Raw genomic sequence first — 17,406 nt, forward strand, 5'->3', positions numbered from 1 at the left:
AAATTGAAGGGGAAAAAAACAGACGTTGAATATCCCTTTAAGCATGGTGAACTTATTAATTACACTCTGGATGGTGTATCAACTTAGTTGACGGAGAGGAAACCGCTCAGGGATTTCACCATGAGGTCAATGGTGACTTTAAAACAGTTCCGAGTTGAATGGCTGTGATAGTTTTCTCCTGAGGGTGGATCCACATTGTAGTTACTCCACAATACTAACCTAACTGACAGAGTGAAAAGAAGGAAGCCTGTACAGAACAAAAATATTCCAAAACATTCATCCTGTTTGCAACAAGGCACTACCAATTACCCCACCGAAGACATTCTTTTAAAAAGTATACTTAGTCATAACAGACTTTAAATGGACAAATAAATGTCATAGAATAAAAATACAAGACCTGTTCCTGAGTCTGAGTCTGGTTTTAACCTTCCAGACTTGGAATTGTATCAACTTCCCACCTAGGGATTTTACTTGCAACATATAGTTAAATACACTGAAGAGGAACAATGGGTACATATTGAAGATGAGCATGCTCATCCTCAGAATTTTTTTTTACGTGTCTAATTTTAAGGACAAAGCTAAGAACAAATTCACAGTTAAAAACATCATAACCATATGGAAGAAACCAATATCAGTCCCTAAAAAAAACAACCCTATGGAACAATATTTGGATAGCTTTTCAGAGTTCACAGATAAATTGGTCTGCATGGAAAACTATAGACATAGAAACCGTCAATTAATTGGTAATAGGAAATAATTGTATTTCCATGACAGAATTAAAAAGCAATTGTGGACTGACCAATGTAGATATTTTCAAGTACATGCAACTTCAAAGTTTAATATCAAGAAATTTCTATTTTAAATATTTTGGACAACAGAATCATCTTGAGGGAACCTTTTTTTGAGTCAGAAAATGATGTTCATATGATAGGTAAGACATACAAAACCTTGCAGAGAGCCTATCCAACTGACAATCTCTTAGGAAAAAAAAGGAGTTGACACATTTATCCAATAAACCCTTTATCCCGTAACGTTATCAAGTGAATTAAGAAGGAATATCAACGATTTAACTTCTTTGACTGCTATGAGTAAGCAATAAGGCCTGAGGAGGTGTGGTCTATGCCAATATAGCACAGTTAGAGCTGTTCTTAGGACATAGCCCTTAGCCGTGGTACTGTATATTGGCCATTTACCACAAACCCGAGTTGCCTTATTGCTATTATAAACTGGTTACCAACTTAATTAGAACAATCAATAGTAATTTTTTTTCATTTTGGTACATGTCTGATATACATAACATGGCTTTCAAACAATCAGCATTCAGGGCTCAAACCACCCAGTTTATAATTGTTAATAAATCCTGTTTGCCCATGTATAGATAAATATGACAGGGGAGTCTGATTGATGTAAATTGGACAGAGGATCTCAATCTCTGTGCAAGAAACACTTTGACGAACTTAAATGTTAGGCTATTTTCTGGCAATTGTGCCATTATCATGTGACAGATGTTAAGACATCAAACGTAAAGACTAAAAACCGTTATAAATGGCCTATTTGCCAAATTGATTTATTTCAAAAGGCATAGGCTACTGACTAGAATCCGGGTTTATAATTGTAATTCTATTTTGCCATGGTTTGCTGAGCTAGATGCAAGTAGCCTACAGCCAGATAGGCCAACATCTAATTTCAGGGAAAAGTCCACAATGAAACTGACATTAATAAAATGTGGAGAATGAGCTGTGACAGTGATCACAATTGATAACTTCCTATTTAAATGAACTAAACAAGGCCATTAATAATTGCATAATAACACAAGGCTTCAACAACAAACTGAGTTATAGGCTATTTCATCCGTTTACCGGCTCCAGGTAGGCTACACAAGTGCCACAAAATTATATTATATTATATCAAATGGTAGGTTACAGTAGCCTATAATGGAATATACATTCATGGCCAATATGCAAATTTAGCCTCAAAACATTTAATGTCATTTTCATTGTCCACTTTTTCCCACAACACAAGCAGGCGATGGAGTTGAACAACATCCATCTCAAATGTCCACTGGCGCAGCGCTCCAAACCCTAGAAATGAGCATGAGTAAAACCCTTCGCTTGATACGGTTATCCATAAGAAAAGTAGACATTAGAAAGCAGTTTATTTTAAACCACCTCTGAGCGAACTGATCTAAAGAGCTTGTGCGCCTAAAATCATTTTCCAATTCTTTGTCGCCGTTACATAAGTTCTACCGAGGTAATATGTTTTATGGAAAAAGGGTGTCTCCATAATGACCAGTCTAAATAGCCTACCTGCAACTGGTATAAAAAAAAAAAGTTGTCACGACGTGTGCGCTTGCTGCTCGGTCTCCGTGACTCAGCTGCAGCACTCTCTCAACGCACACACACCGCTCCGGCCCTCCTCCTCTCCACCACTCACTCACTCACTCACAGCCTGATAGTCAGCAGCAGCAGGTCACTGTGAAATATATATATTTCTAAAAGAAATACATTGGTGGCAATGGTGCAATTTAGAAGTAGCCCAAAAACCCAACACCCAGGACATCGTTTTCAAAGTAGCCCAATTTGGCTGGAAAACCGAGAACATGGCAACACTGATAACCCATGGCTTCTTGGAATGCTATAAAATCATACAATTAAGGGCGGAGTTACAAAATTGGCTGTCAGAAGTATTACAATGTAAATGTGCTTCTAATACGTCTTTCTGCATATTTCAAGACATGGCACATGAGGGTGCAGTGAGATACCCTATGGGTTTGGACAATACTTTTCTCTTAAATCATCTTGAAAAAACGTGTACCTAAAAAATGGACATCAACAAATTCGCCATCATTAACACAAAGGAAAGGTCAAATGCTTTATTATCTAAATGTTGAAGGTGCATGGGCTACAGACAGAAACAAAATGGTGCGGTTTGAGGTCATGTGACAGAGTGATACTGGCGCTGGAGATGGTGGTGTGAGCAGGTGGTTCTGGGCAGGGGTTATGTTGTGGATGTTTGTGTGCTGTATGTTGTTGTTTGTATGTGTATGCTTTGTATTGCAAAAAAATATATAATAATCTTACCAAAAAAAGTAATACTGCAAAAAATGTGGCAAAGCAATTCATTTTTTTGTCCTGAATATAAAGTGTAATGTTTGGAGCAAATTCAATATAACACATTAGGGAGTACCACTCCCTATTTACAAGCATAGTGGTGGCTGCACCATGTTAAGGATATGGTTGTAATCACTAAGGACTGGGGAGTTTTTCAGGATGAAAAAAACTAAACAGAATGGAGCTAAGCACAGGCAAAATCAGAGAAAACCCTGGTTCAGTCTGCTTTCAACCAGACACTGGTAGATGAATTCACCTTTCAGCAGGACACTAACTTTAAACACAAGGACAAATCTACACTGGAGTTGCTTACCAAGAAGACAGTGAAGGTTCCTGAGTTTACATACACTATAGTTTTGGCAAGTCCGTTAGGACAACTACTTTGTGCATGACACGAGTCATTTTTCCAACAATTGTTTACAGACAGATTATTTCACTGTATCACAATTCCAGTGGGTCAGAAGTTTACATACACTAAGTTGACTGTGCCTTTGAACAGCTTGAAAAAAATTCTGAAAATTCTGTGTTTAGAAGCTTCTGTTAGGCTAATTGACATCATTTGAGTCATTTGAGGTGTACCTGTGGATGTATTTCAAGGCCTACCTTCAAAAACAGTGATTCTTTGCTTGACATCATGGGAAAATCAAAAGAAATCAGCCAAGAATTCAGAAAAACAATTGTCAACCTCCATAAATCTGGTTCATCCTTAGGAACAATTTCCAAATGCCTGAAGGTACCACGTTCCTCTGTTCAAACAATAGTACATATGTATAAACACCATGGGACCATGCAGCCGTCATACCACTCAGGAAGGAGATGCAATCTGTCTCCTAGAGATGAACGTACTTTGGTGCGAAATGTTCAAATCAATCCCAGAACAACCGCAAAGGACCTTGTGAAGATGCTGGGGGATACAGGTACAAAAGTATCTATATCCACAGTTAAACAAGTCCTATATCGACATAAGACTGAAAGGCCGCTCAGCAAGAAAGAAGCCACTGCTCCAAAACCACCATAAAAAAGCCACACTGCGGTTTGCAGCTGCATATGGGGACAAAGATCATACTTTTTGGAGAAATGCCCTTTGGTGTGATGAAACAAAAATAGAACTGTTATCATTATGTTTGGATGAAAAAGGGGAAGGCTTGCAACCCGAAGAACACCATCCCAACCGTGAAGCACAGGGGTGGCAGCATCATGTTGTGGGGGTGTTTTGTTGCAGGAGGGACTGGCGCACTTCACAAAATAGACGGCATAACGAGGCATGAAAATTATGTGGATATATTGAAGGAACATCTCAAGACATCAGCCAGGAAGTTAAAGCTTTGTCGCAAATGGGTCTTCCAAATGGACAATGACCCCAAGCATACTTCCAAAGTTGTGGCAAAATGGCTTAAGGACAAAGTCAAGGTATTGTAGTGGCCATCACAAAGCTCTGACCTCGATCCTATAGAAAATTTGTGGGCAGAAATGAAAAAGCATGTGTGAGCAAGGAGGCCTACAAGCCTAACTCAGTTACACCAGCTCTGTCAGGAGGAATGGGCCAAAATTCACCCAACTTATTGTGGGAAGCTTGTGGAAGGCTACCCGAAACATTTGACCCAAGTTAAACAACTTAAAGGCAATGCTAACAAATATTAATTGAGTGTATGTAAACTTCTGAACCACTGGGAATGTGATGAAAGAAATGAAAGCTGAAATAAATCACTCTACTATTATTCTGACATTTCACATTCTTAAAATAAAAAGTGGTGATCCTAACTGATCTAAGACAGGGAAGTTTTAAAAGTCAGGAATTGTGAAAAACTGAGTTTAAATGTATTTGGCTAAGGTGTATGTAAACTTCCGACTTCAATTGTGTGTGTGTGTGTGTGTGTGTGTGTGTGTGTGTGTGTGTGTGTGTGTGTGTGTGTGTGTGTGTGTGTATATATATACACACACACACACACACACACACACACACACAATACTGTTCAAAAGTTTGGGGTCACTTACACATTTCCTTGTTTTTGAAAGAAAACCTATTTTTTTGTCCATTAAAATAACATCAAATTAATCAGAAATACAGTGTCAACATTGTTAATGTTGTAAATGACTATTGACTACATAGGCGTACAGAGACCCATTATCAGCAACCATCACTCCTGTGTTCCAATGGCAAGTTGTGTTAGCTAATCCAATGATCATTACAAAACCCTTTTGTACGTATGTTAGCACAACTGTTGTTCTGATTAAAGAAGCAATAAAACTGTCTTTAGACTAGTTGAGTATCTGGAGCGTCAGCATTTGTGGGTTCGATTACAGGCTCAAAATGGCCAGAAACAAATAACTTTCCTTAGAAACTAGTCAGTCTATTCTTGTTCTCAGAAATGAAGGCTATTCCATGTGAGAAATTAATAAGAAACTGAAGATCTCGTACAATGCTGTGTACTACTCCCTTCACAGAACAGCACAAACTTGCACTAACCAGAATAGAAAGAGGAGAGGGAGGCCCCCTTGTACAACTGAGCAAGAGGACAAGTACATTAGTGTCTAGTTTGAGAAACAGACACCTCACAAGACCTCAACTGGCAGCTTCATTAAATAGTACCCGCAAAACACCAGTCTCAACGTCAACAGTGAAGATGTGACTCCAAGATGTTAGCCTTCTAGGCAGAGTTGCGAAGAAAAAGCCATATCTCAGACTGGCCAATAAAAATAAAATATTAAGATGTGGAAAAGAACAGACACTGGACAGAGGAATCCTGCCTAGAAGGCCAGCATCCCAGAGTCGCCTCTTCACTGTTGATGTTGAGACTCGTGTTTTGCGGGTACCATATAAAAAAATCTTGATCGGAGCACATCCAATTTGTTATCCAATGATTTCCCGTTGGCTAATAGGACTGATGGTAGAGAGGGATTACACACACGCCGTCGGATCCTTACAAGGCACCCCGACCTACGTCCCTGATATCTCGGTCTCTTCTTCATGCAAATGACTGGGATTTGGGCCTTGTTGGGTGTCTGAAGTAAATCCTTTGCGTCCTGCTCTTTAAAGTGAGTAATCGCTGCCCTGATATCCATAAGCACTTTTTGGTCATAAGAGACGGGGGCAGAAACATTATGTACAAAATAAGTTAAAAATAACGAGAGAAAAAAAACACTAAATAGAAAAACGGCAGCCATCTCCTCCGGCCCCATGGAATCTATGACAAGACTTGAAAACGGTTGTCTATGAATGATCAACAATCAACTTGACAGAGCTTGTAGAATTTTGAAAAGAATATCAGGCAAATATTGAACATTCCAGGTGTGCAAAGCTGTTAGACTTACCCAGAAAGACTCACACCTGTAATTGACGCCAACGGTGATTCTAACATGTATTGACCCAGGGGTGTGAATTAGAGGTCGACCTATTAATTAGGGCCGATTTAAAGTTTTCCTAACAATCACTAATCAGCATTTTTGGACGCCGATTATAGACGATTATATTGCAATCCACGAGGAGACTGCGTGGCAGGCTGCCCACCCCAAGTTACGCGAGTGCAGGCAGCAAGGAGCCATGGTAAGTTGCTAGCTAGCATTAAACTTATCTTATAAAAAAAACTATCAATCTTAACATAATCACTAGTTAACTGCACATGGTTGATGATATTACTAGTTTAACTAGCTTGTCCTACGTTGCATATAATCAATGCGGTGCCTGAAATTGTGTCACTTCTCTTGCGTTCAGTGTAAGCAGTCAGGGTATATGCAGCAGTTTGGGTCACCTAGCTCGTTGCGAACTGTGTGACCATTTCTTCCTAACAAAGACCGTAAATAATTTGCCAGAATTTTACATAATTATAACATAACATTGAAGGTTGTGCAATGTAACAGCAATATTTAGAGACTTAGGGTTTGCCACCCGTTCGATAAAATATGGAACAGTTACGTATTTCACTGAAAGAATTAATGTTTTGTTTTCGAAATGACGTTTTCTGGATTTGACCATATTAATGTCCCAAGGCTCGTATTTCTGTGTTTATTATAGTATAATTAAGTCTATAATTTGATATTTGATAGAGCAGTCTGACTGAGCGGTGGTAGGCAGCAGCAGGCTCGTAAGCATTCATTCAAACAGCACTTTCCTCCGTTTGCCAGCAGCTTTTCGCAATGCTTGAAGCACAGCTCTGTTTATGTGTTCAAGCCTATCATCTCCCGAGATTAGGCTGGCAATACTATAGTGCCTATAAGAACATCCAATAGTCAAAGGTCTGTGAAATACAAATCGTATAGAGAGAAATAGTCCTATAATTCCTATAATAACAACAACCTAAAACTTATTACTTGGGAATATTGAAGACTCATGTTAAAAGGAACCACCAGCTGTTCTCATGTTCTGAGCAAGGAATTTAAACGCTAGCTTTTTTTTTTTTACATGGCACATATTGCACATATTGCTTTCTTCTCCAACACTGTGTTTTTGCATTATTTAAACCAAATTGAACATGTTCATTATTTATTTGAGACTAAATAGATTTTATTTATGTGTTATATTAAAATAAAAAAAGTGTTCATTTAGTATTGTTGTAATTGAGATATATATATATATATTCATTTATAATGACAATTACGGCCGATTAATCGTTATCGGCTTTTTTTTGGTCCTCCAATAATCGGTATCGGAGTTGAAAAATCATAAATCGGTCGACCTCTAGTGTGAATACTTATGTAAATTCATTTTCAAGAAATTAGCAAGAAATTCTAAAAACATGTTTTCACTGTCATTATAGGCTATTATGAGTAGATGGCGGAGAATAGTTGTTTTAATCCATTTTGAATTCAGGCTGTAACACAACAACATGTGTAAAAAGTCAAGGGGTGGGAATACTTTCTGAAGGCTCTGTGTTTGCTTGTTTTTCTTATTTCCTTTTGTGTCTAATTAAGGTCTAGACAACCAGGTGAGGGGTTCCTAACTAATCAATTACCTTAATTGATTAATCAAGTACAAGGGAGGTGCGAAAACTCGCAAACGCACGACCTTCCAGGAATTGAGTTTGACACCATGCTGATCTAACCAATTCTGGCGGTGCTTTCTTTTACCAATAACTGTGACGTGTCAGCTCGACGTCAGGTTTTAGGCTAATGAATAAATGAGTGTAATGAGTGTAATGGGGTGATCGGTTTAGAATGAGACGATAACCTGCTCTTACACAAGCCTAAACCTCCTTGTGAGCTGGCTTCGCGTTCTGGGAATACTAGTTATTTCTGAAGCTACTCTTCCCCCTCTCTGTTCTTGGCCGAGATAATAGAATGGGACCATATGAAAGCAAGCTGCGGCCCATTTCCGGCTAGCGGACAGGAAAAGGAAGAGCCAGGCACATGGTGTTCTAGCATTGAACCCTGTGTGTGTGTGTGGTGGGTCCATCTTTCTCACTAGGCCTGTGTGCATGTCCATCTCTGTGGTATTTTAAGCCTCATTGGGCTATTATTGCTCTGGCAGTCATCCAGCTGTGTTGATGTAAACTCCCCCCCTCGCATCGTGGGTACGATGGCCAACATCTGGAACAGGGAGACACTTTAAAAACACACACTACGTATTATACAGTAAAAACAGAAAGGCCCAAATGAGGGAGGAAGGTCATGAGGCCTTGTGAGTTCACACTCCCGGTCTCACGCCACAAACCCAAATTCTTTGGGAACATCAAGTCCCTCTCCATGCAAATGGACTGAAAATAAGGAAATCGGGTGCGAAATCAAAACTGGAAGAGAGAGCTATGCTGGCCTATAAAAGCTGGTGCCAGCATCATGTTTGATAGAACATCATTTGGCCTGATAAGCTGAGCACACAGAGGAGTTTGGACAAGCTACCCGAATGACTAGCACAAGTCATTTCCTCACACACACAATTCAAATGGCCAGTTGTAGTTGGAACTATTGGCTGGTTTTATAATGTACAGTTATAGTTACAGTAATCTACTTGGAGGGGTGACGTGTCTGGCCTGCATTACTTTGGAATTTTCCATTGAAAGACATGGATACAGAGTCAGTTAAGCTGAAGTGTCATATAGCCCCCCGCGATCACACGACTGTTGACCTAACCATAGCACCGCGCCACTGCTGATACTTAGCAACCAGGAACAGACAAGTGGCCTACAACATGAACAGGAGAGATAGATAGGCCTCCAACACAAGCAGACCAGTAAACTGACATTATTTGGGGCAAGGCACTCTAAACAACACGACTGTGCTGCTGACAATTACATCGAAAAGGAATGCGGACAAGAGGACTTTTCAAGTTTGGTATGACGACTTTGCCGTCATTAAATTCCTTTTATGTTTTACAGAACAGTGTATGACTGCGGAGAGCTCAGAGAGGCAAATATGGGAAGAAAAAGAAAAAAAACGCAATCTGGAAATCGAAGATGGAATAAAAATGATGGCTCAAAGAGTCTAATAAAAGTTAAGAACAAAACAAGGAGTTTAACACAAACCAAATGAAACACATTGGTGATGGTGTCATGTGTGGATGTAGCCTAACCTCTAACAATATCACGTGGGATACCAGTAAGTTGTATAACAGGTGAGAGCTTTTTAAAAAAAGACATAGCCATAAAGACACCATCTCAGCCGTCTGCAATGAGGATAGTCAAAGTTGAATCTTTACTGCCTTAGTCAGTCAGGCCCAAAGCCACTTGGCTCAGGAGCAATGCTAACCAACAGAGACCAGGGCTGTGTCCTCATCTGAGAGGAGACTAGACCAAGAGCCCCCCAACAAGACACACTCAAACATACTCTTACATAGAAACATAGCCTACACACACACACACACACACACACACACACACACACAGTGCATCTAAACATATAACAGTCAGTATGAGTCAGCATGAGTGGGATTGTGGATAGGGTTGGTTTGGGTGCACAGAGTGCTAACAAGCATGTGCATGTGAGTGACCGTGAAGCATGCACGTGGCTGTATTCTGCTGTGCGTGAGCAAGAGATGATCAGTGTGACATTGTTCTAGTATGGGGAGGCGGGGGGGGGGACACACACACTTGCCAACACTGAGATCAAAAACATTCACATTTCCACCAGTTAAAGATGGTCGAAATGACATCATCATCACAACGTCATCTCTATCAGCTTAGCCCGCTGGGTTCCCTGTTGTAGAGGGTTGACCTTCTACTCCAATCAAGCGAGGTCCTCACCCCTGCTTCTCATCATCTGGGGACACACAGGGTGAAAGTTCAACGCTGCAAGGTTACCAGTAATAAGAGACTATTTTTTAACCTTTATTTAACTAGGCAAGTCAGTTGAGACCAAATTCTTATTTACAATGGCAGTCTAGGGACACTGGGTTAACTGCCTTGTTCAGGGGCAGAACGGCAGATTTTTATCTCGTCAGCTCAGGGATTCGTTCCAGCAACCTTTCGGTTGCCCTAACCACTAGGCTACCTGCCACCCCGTGCTAGCTAACAACAAAATGGTCTCCCTGCCCTTCAACCACACAGCGGAGCCACAGGCTTTACACACTCCCCCAGGGAGAGCGAAAGACAATGTTCTGTGTGTGTGTGTGTGTGTGTGTCACGCATGTGGGTGACTCAGCTAAGTCATGAGTCTACGTTCAGATGTTCCTGTATGTGTCTGTACTGTAGAGCGAGTGTGTGTACCAAATGATGGGCCTATTCATGTAGGTGCGGATCAGGAGTGCACGTGCTATTTTAACTGTGAATAGGTCTCATTCATCAATGAGGCAGCCAATACCCTAAATGGACAATGGGGAAAATCAAGAAGACGTAGTCGTTCTAAAAAACCAAAGCAAACAAACAAAACCGGGATGAGCAAAGAGGCATAAAACACAGAGGATAATCTGTATGATAAAAATGGTTCGTTCCAGTCCTGGATGCTGATTGGCTGAGTTCGTGATCCAGTCGTGTGTATCATCATGATATAGCCTATTCACAATACCACAGTCTCTAGTGCCTTATTGCTATAATGTCCACAGTTATGTGGGTGGTTTAGTCCATCTGACAGTTTTTCTGTAGACAGAGTTTGCGTTGGATCTTGATATCAACCAATGACTGGGGCCCCCTTGCAGCAGCTGAGCTCCATACATGGAGGGGGTCAAGTCTCCGTAGTCCTCCATCTCTCACCAACACATGGCCAATGTCTCTATGGATACCAACAAGATTCCAATGGAATTACCATTCCCGGGGCACCTGACATTGATAACTCACTAAAGTTAAGTGACTCCAATGTGTAAGTCTCTGTGAAAGACGCATCATGTCGTCAATGTTGCCAACTGACTCTTGAGGGGGACTGGCCGGACTGGCACACGCAGGAAGGCGATGCCGTGGGGCTATTTGTCAAGGGGCTAAATATAGCTGATGATACAGTGTTGTAAGGCATGGATCAAAACCATACAGTCAGTAAGACCTGAATGTAGGTGAAAGTTTCCATTATGGGGATGCTTACTGAGGAACCTTTCTGTGGTAAAAGGGGGTGAGTTTGGACAATGGTATCAGACCTAGGTGGCAAAGGCTCGGATGGATATCGTCAATTATCGGCATACTAACAAACCCCCACCTCGTAACAAGTGACCCCAAACTGTTCACAGCTCTGTTGTTGGCGGAGAGAAAGTGTTACAGTTTTAAAGCTAATTTCCCACAATTCTAAACATTTTGCATGGGCCAGAGATTTTTTCTGATTCAAGCTAATTTCCTGCAATTAAAAAAAAAAAATCCATGTCTTATGTGTGTTCATATGATACCAGGGGTCGAAAGCTGACCTAGTTTTACTCTGGAGCCGTGGTCCGTATTAACCCCGTTCTGGGTCTGGACCGCCAGTTGAGTATGGCTGGTCTACTGTATGTGAGTGAGTATGTTTTGTCACCATAATCTAGCTAAGCTACTACCAAACAGCCTAAACATAGATACACTAGAGTATTCAGACCCCTAGACTTTTTCAACGTTGTTACTTTACCGCCTTATTCTAAAATAATTATGACATAAAATCCATTATGACAAAGCAAAAACAGGTTTGTAGAAAAAAAAACTGAAATATCACATAAGTATTCAAACCCTTTAACTCAGTAATTTGTTGAAGCAGCAATGGGAGCGATTACAGCCGAGTCTTCTAGGGTATGACGCTAAAAGCATGGGGCGGCAGGTAGCCTAGTGGTTAGAGCATTGGGCCAGTAACCTAAAGGTTGCTAGATCAAGGACGTTCAGAGACTTATCCCGAAGCCTAAATGTTGTCTTGGCTGTGTGTTAGCGTCGTTGTCCTGTTGGAAGGTGAACCTTTGCCCCAGTCAGCTAGTCTCCCAGTCCCTGCCACTGAAAAATGCTTCTCAGGGTCTGAGTCTTTAGGTGCCTTTTGGCAAACTCCAAGCGGGCTGTCATGTGCCTTTTACTGAAGAGTGGCTTCCGTCTGGCCACTCTACCATAAAGGTGCGATTGGTAGAGTGCTGCAGAGATGTCAGAGTGACCTTCTCCCCCAATTGCTCTGTTTGGCCGGGCAGCCAGCTTTAGGAAGAGTCTTGGTGGTTCCAAACTTCAACCATTTAAGAATGAAGGAGGCCACTGTGTTCTTGGGGCAGACATTTTTTGGTACCCTTCCCCAGATCTGTGCCTCGATACAATCTTGTCTCGGAGCTCTACGGACAATTCCTTCAACCTCATGGCTTGGTATTTGCTCTGACATCCACTGTCAACTTTCTGACGTTATATCATCAGTTGTGTGCCTTTCCAAATCATGTCCAATCAATTGAATTTTTCCACAGGTATCAAGTTGTAGAAACATCAAGGATGATCAACAGAAGCAGGATGCACATGAACTCAATTCCGAGTCTCATAGCAAAGGGTCTGAATAATTATACTTTATGTTTTAGTTTTTTTTAATAGATATGGCAAATTTCTAAAAACCAGTTTTTTCTTTGTCATTATGGGGTATTGTTTGTAGATTGAAGAGGACATTTATATTTTTTTGATCCATTTTATAATAAGGCTGTAAGGCAACAAAATGTAGAAAAAGTCAAGGGGTCTGAATACTTTCCGAATGCACTGGAAGTAGTATGAAATTGCCTGTCAAAAACTACTGGTTTTGGATTTTTTTTTAAATGACATGAGTTAGACCTAGGACAGATTCCACTAGGGCTAGTACTGAACGCACCAACAAGAACATGAGAAGATGGGCGTACAGAATCAGATTCTCTCTGTGCATAACCCAATAACTATGGGACATGAAGGTAGGTCAAGCAGCAACACCACAATTGTCAAATTATTAATGCAAATGAAATCACCGCATGACACGTGCATTAGGCCCGTTATCTAACATTGCCTGGCCATCGCGGCTGCTGCTCCTCCTCGATGCAAATCTAAGCTGAGGCGGCGGCGATAGGGGGAGAAGTAGTCTGGATAGATGCAGTATAACATGAGGAGACGGTGCGATGCACCGCAGACAAGCCAGAGCACGCCGGCTGCCTTCTTTAGCCATACCTGTCTGACTGTAGTGGAGCCAAGAGGAGGTGCCCCGTCTTCTGATGAGGAGGGAGCTAGTCAGCTGGGAGACACATTTAGGTTTAGAAACACTTTTTTTATTCAGGTGTGTGTTTTGTTGTTGACCCTAGTACCGAGCCTGTTAGGTCTGCCCTAACGGCTCTAAGACAGTTCCTCTTCCATAGCTGTGACGCTTGGCTCAGTCTAACACCACGGCTCCACAAACCCCTTCTCCCTAACTGGCTTTGCGGACCGAAGCATTGAGCTATAGCTCCTGTCTTTCACACCAGTGATTAGGCATGACTAATGCTGGTGGAAAAGGTGTGCAGTGCGAAGATCTGTCCAAATATACTGAATTTGCTCACTTCTACGTCGGCTAACTGACTGCTAGGGAGGGTGTCATGTCAATACATGTGAGCAAAATGAATAGATCGGCTACTGTTTGAATTCAGAAGAAATGTTGTTGATGTAGCTAGAAGCGGCAACTTTGTTTATTATTCCGTTATGATGCAATTTCTTTTAAATCGGGACATCAGTAGCTCTTCGGTTGCATAATGTGCCCTTTTTGGGACTTTGAATTTCATAAACACGACCAGAAATATCAGTGTTTATAATCTTGAGTTGGTGAGACGGCAGCACCAAGGCACTGGTTTCATATGTTTGAGCATCTTTAAAAAAAGAAAAACATTATCTAGTCCCATTTAAATTGTACATATACACCAGGTGAACCTGAAGCATGTCATGGTTCATAAGATGCAATTGGAGGGGTAAAAAATAGATTGGAAAAAAATAAGGTTTTGGGTGGTGGTAGATTTAATGCCAAACCCAAAACAATCATACTTGGAGCAGCTACTTACACAGAAACCACACTGGCCACGAAATAAATGTACACATACAGGTTATTCAATAATTTCACCCCCACCATTCACGCTCGTGAATGAGCGTCTGCGTGGCCAAGCGCTAAAATAGAACTTGGTTCTATTTGAGACACTCCACAAGCTGCAAGTCCCCTCCTTATTGGATATGGGGAAAATACAAACCCATGTGGGTGCTTGAAAGACAAACGACGAGAGATTAGTTAAGGAAAACCTAGTTTGTTTTTAGTTGGTTTCCCTTAATCGTTGGAGTAGAGTAAAACCCAATTTTGTACGACTCCGAGTCAAAATTCTACAAAGAACCGGCTAAAAAGAGGACCATATGCATGTCAGGGAAAATAACAACCCAATGTTCATCAACCAGGAAAAACTAGCTAGCAACAGTTAGCTAGCCAAATGCCCAGTCATGTGTTGACCTGCCCCTGTGATTCAGCATGGCCTATTTAATTATACATGTATTAAATGAGAGAAATCAAATGTAATTTTTCACAATGACCTCTGCCTAGAAAGGGTCATTTTCAAATTGCACTAATGCAATCCATTCTACCAATCCAGTAGAATGCAAAATATCAGGGCCTGTGTGGAGTCCCCCTTTGCAAAAGAATCACTCAACAAAAAACGTGGCCTAATAATGGAGAGATTGTAGTTTTTAGTGGTTAGTGTTTTATCAATGAATCGTTAAGTAACTTTGAAGCACTAATATGTGGTTCCCTATAAATACATTTTCACAAGTTCTGTGGCTTAGCCTAAGCTGCTTAGGCCACAGCCTAATGTGTTTTTGATAATGTCCCATGTCACCATGTGAGCTAATCTATCAGAATAGTCAGCCTCCTTCACACAACACACATGGAAGTAGTCACGTGTTCTCGGTCTTCTACACACACATTACAATCGTGATGTCCTTACAGGTAAGCCTTCTGTTTATCCCTCTCTGATGACTGGCCTCAGTTCGATTCCATGAGCGTGTTGCAGATCCAGTCTTATTACTAGGAGATATGTCAGCTTAGTGGCACTGGCACAGGCTTAAAAGTATGGCCAGAGTGGGTAGGCTATCAATTGGCCCGCTCTACTCCTTGGCCACCCAAGTCGTTATTGAGAGAAAAACATTGAAAGGGAAAGGGGGATACCTAGTCAGTTGTACAACTGAATGCATTCAACTGAAAGGTGTCTTCCGCATTTAACCCAAACCCCTCTGAATCAGAGAGGTGCGGGGGGGAGGATGCAACCACTTCTCAATAAGATACCTGGGAAAATAAAATGGAATGGTAATTTGTGTAAAGGCAAAATGTGGATTAAAAAAAGTAGTTTACTTACTAAGGTCTCTCAACTATAAGGATGAGAAATGATATGTAGGTAAAAGTTGCGACTACTATGATTGTTTTTTTGTTTCAATATTGAAAAACAAGTGTCAAGTGGACAGTGACTATCCACCAGCAATGCGTCTGCCTACAGACGCCCACACTATGCAACAGCATAAGCACACTCAAAGGGATATCAATAAGCTATGACATATCGGAGGCTGCAAATTTTCCCATAGCCTCTGCCTATACTCAAATGGAGATGTCACATAACCAGGCTAAAACTAAAATACCAGCCCCTGAAAATACCACAAAATCAAATAAATACACCGTGAGAAAATGAAAAACATTAGCTTTTTCAGTGAGAAAATACGTTGTAAGTGAACAAATCTTTAGGGATGAGATATGGCCAGCCAGTAATATGTTTACTGCCTGTCAAGCAGGTTTGTTATTTTAGTTAACTACCAAGCCAACTTAACTAACTTTCCAAAGGCGCATTCACTTCAAAATATCCCAAATATATATATCTAGTTGCTTGCAAATGATACGTGTAAACTACTGATGACATGATGCTTGTGATTCTACCTAGCTAATACATAATGCCAAAAAATAGCTGGTTAGTTAACGAATGCAGTCCACGCTCGAAGCGCCCCTCTACTCTCTTTCATCCCAGCGGTACCCTCATCTCCGTAGACAAGTCACCACCGCTGCCCTTGTTACATTAGAACTGGTTCTATCAGGTGAAAAACTACAAGGCGAATGATTGCTTATGATGCCCCATGTTTACACCCCCGCACTGCGACCAAAAGCGGTCTAGCCGTTATAACGTTACTCGCTCTCAGCCCGAAGGCCCAATCTTCAGCCTGGATGAGAGTGACAGCGATAACAGTCAAATTAGTACAAATTGTTGACAACCTGGAATTGATCTCCTTCAAAAGCCTTGTATTAATCATCCTACCTTTGCTTTGGTGATGATGTGTGTTGCTAATTTAACAACGGCGAAATTTCCCTTGCCGATGGTCCGCTCGATTTCGTAGTAGCCCACTCGGGCTAGGGGGGGCCTGCCGGACGAGGGGTGGCCGGGGTTGGTGATGCACCCCGCGGCCGGTCGATTGGAGTGGCTGATCCCAGAGGATGGCTGTGCTCGGTTCTGGGTGCCCATGCCTGCGTGGGCCGGTCGGGTAGAGTGCGTAATCCCGGCCGCGGCGGACCCAGCTGCACCTCCGCTTGACACGGCCGCCATCTTCTCGCCTCTCTGCGGGAACAACAACCAGCCTTGCGCAGCGCGCATCGCGAGCACGCCCCCACCCTGCGTCATATTACGTACATAGCCCCTCCGCAGCGCCCTCTCTAGGTTGTAACTATAGCAACTATCAGCGTAACAATGACTTCATCCACAGAAACGGTTGTCTTGGCGACAGAACTGCGCATTATGCACTAGTACAAGTCTGTGTGTGTTTATAACCGGGAAGACAGGCGGTGCAGTTTCACAAGTCTGTCGAGTGTAACATCACATGGTTGGATGGATTCAACCTCTCGACTTCAACTCATTCTAATGGACACTGAAAATACTTTATTGTCTGCAAAATAACACTCAATACACTTATGATGTTCTGTTCGTTTACACCTGGAGGCCTATAACTCTGCATTTTTGGGAAGGGCT

General features: G+C 41.6%; 1 protein-coding gene across 4 annotated transcripts in view; it reads right to left on the reverse strand.

The window, feature by feature from the left end:
* Window positions 1–17,045, reverse strand: part of LOC110507071 (serine/threonine-protein kinase SIK3 homolog) — a 56,216-nt gene extending 39,171 nt beyond the window's left edge. For 3 of the 4 annotated variants that reach the window (XM_036965869.1, XM_036965867.1, XM_036965865.1), the window contains exon 1: window positions 16,702–17,044. In XM_036965869.1, the coding sequence (XP_036821764.1) occupies window positions 16,702–17,034 (333 nt within the window). In that variant the 5' untranslated portion in view covers window positions 17,035–17,044. Of the gene's footprint in view, window positions 1–16,701 lie in introns of all 4 variants that reach the window. The other variant, XM_036965866.1, reaches the window with a different exon arrangement.
* Window positions 17,046–17,406: the final 361 nt, after the last annotated feature.

The sequence above is a fragment of the Oncorhynchus mykiss genome, chromosome 27 (assembly GCF_013265735.2).
Source record: "Oncorhynchus mykiss isolate Arlee chromosome 27, USDA_OmykA_1.1, whole genome shotgun sequence".
In the NCBI taxonomy this organism is placed as follows: Eukaryota; Metazoa; Chordata; class Actinopteri; order Salmoniformes; family Salmonidae; genus Oncorhynchus; species Oncorhynchus mykiss.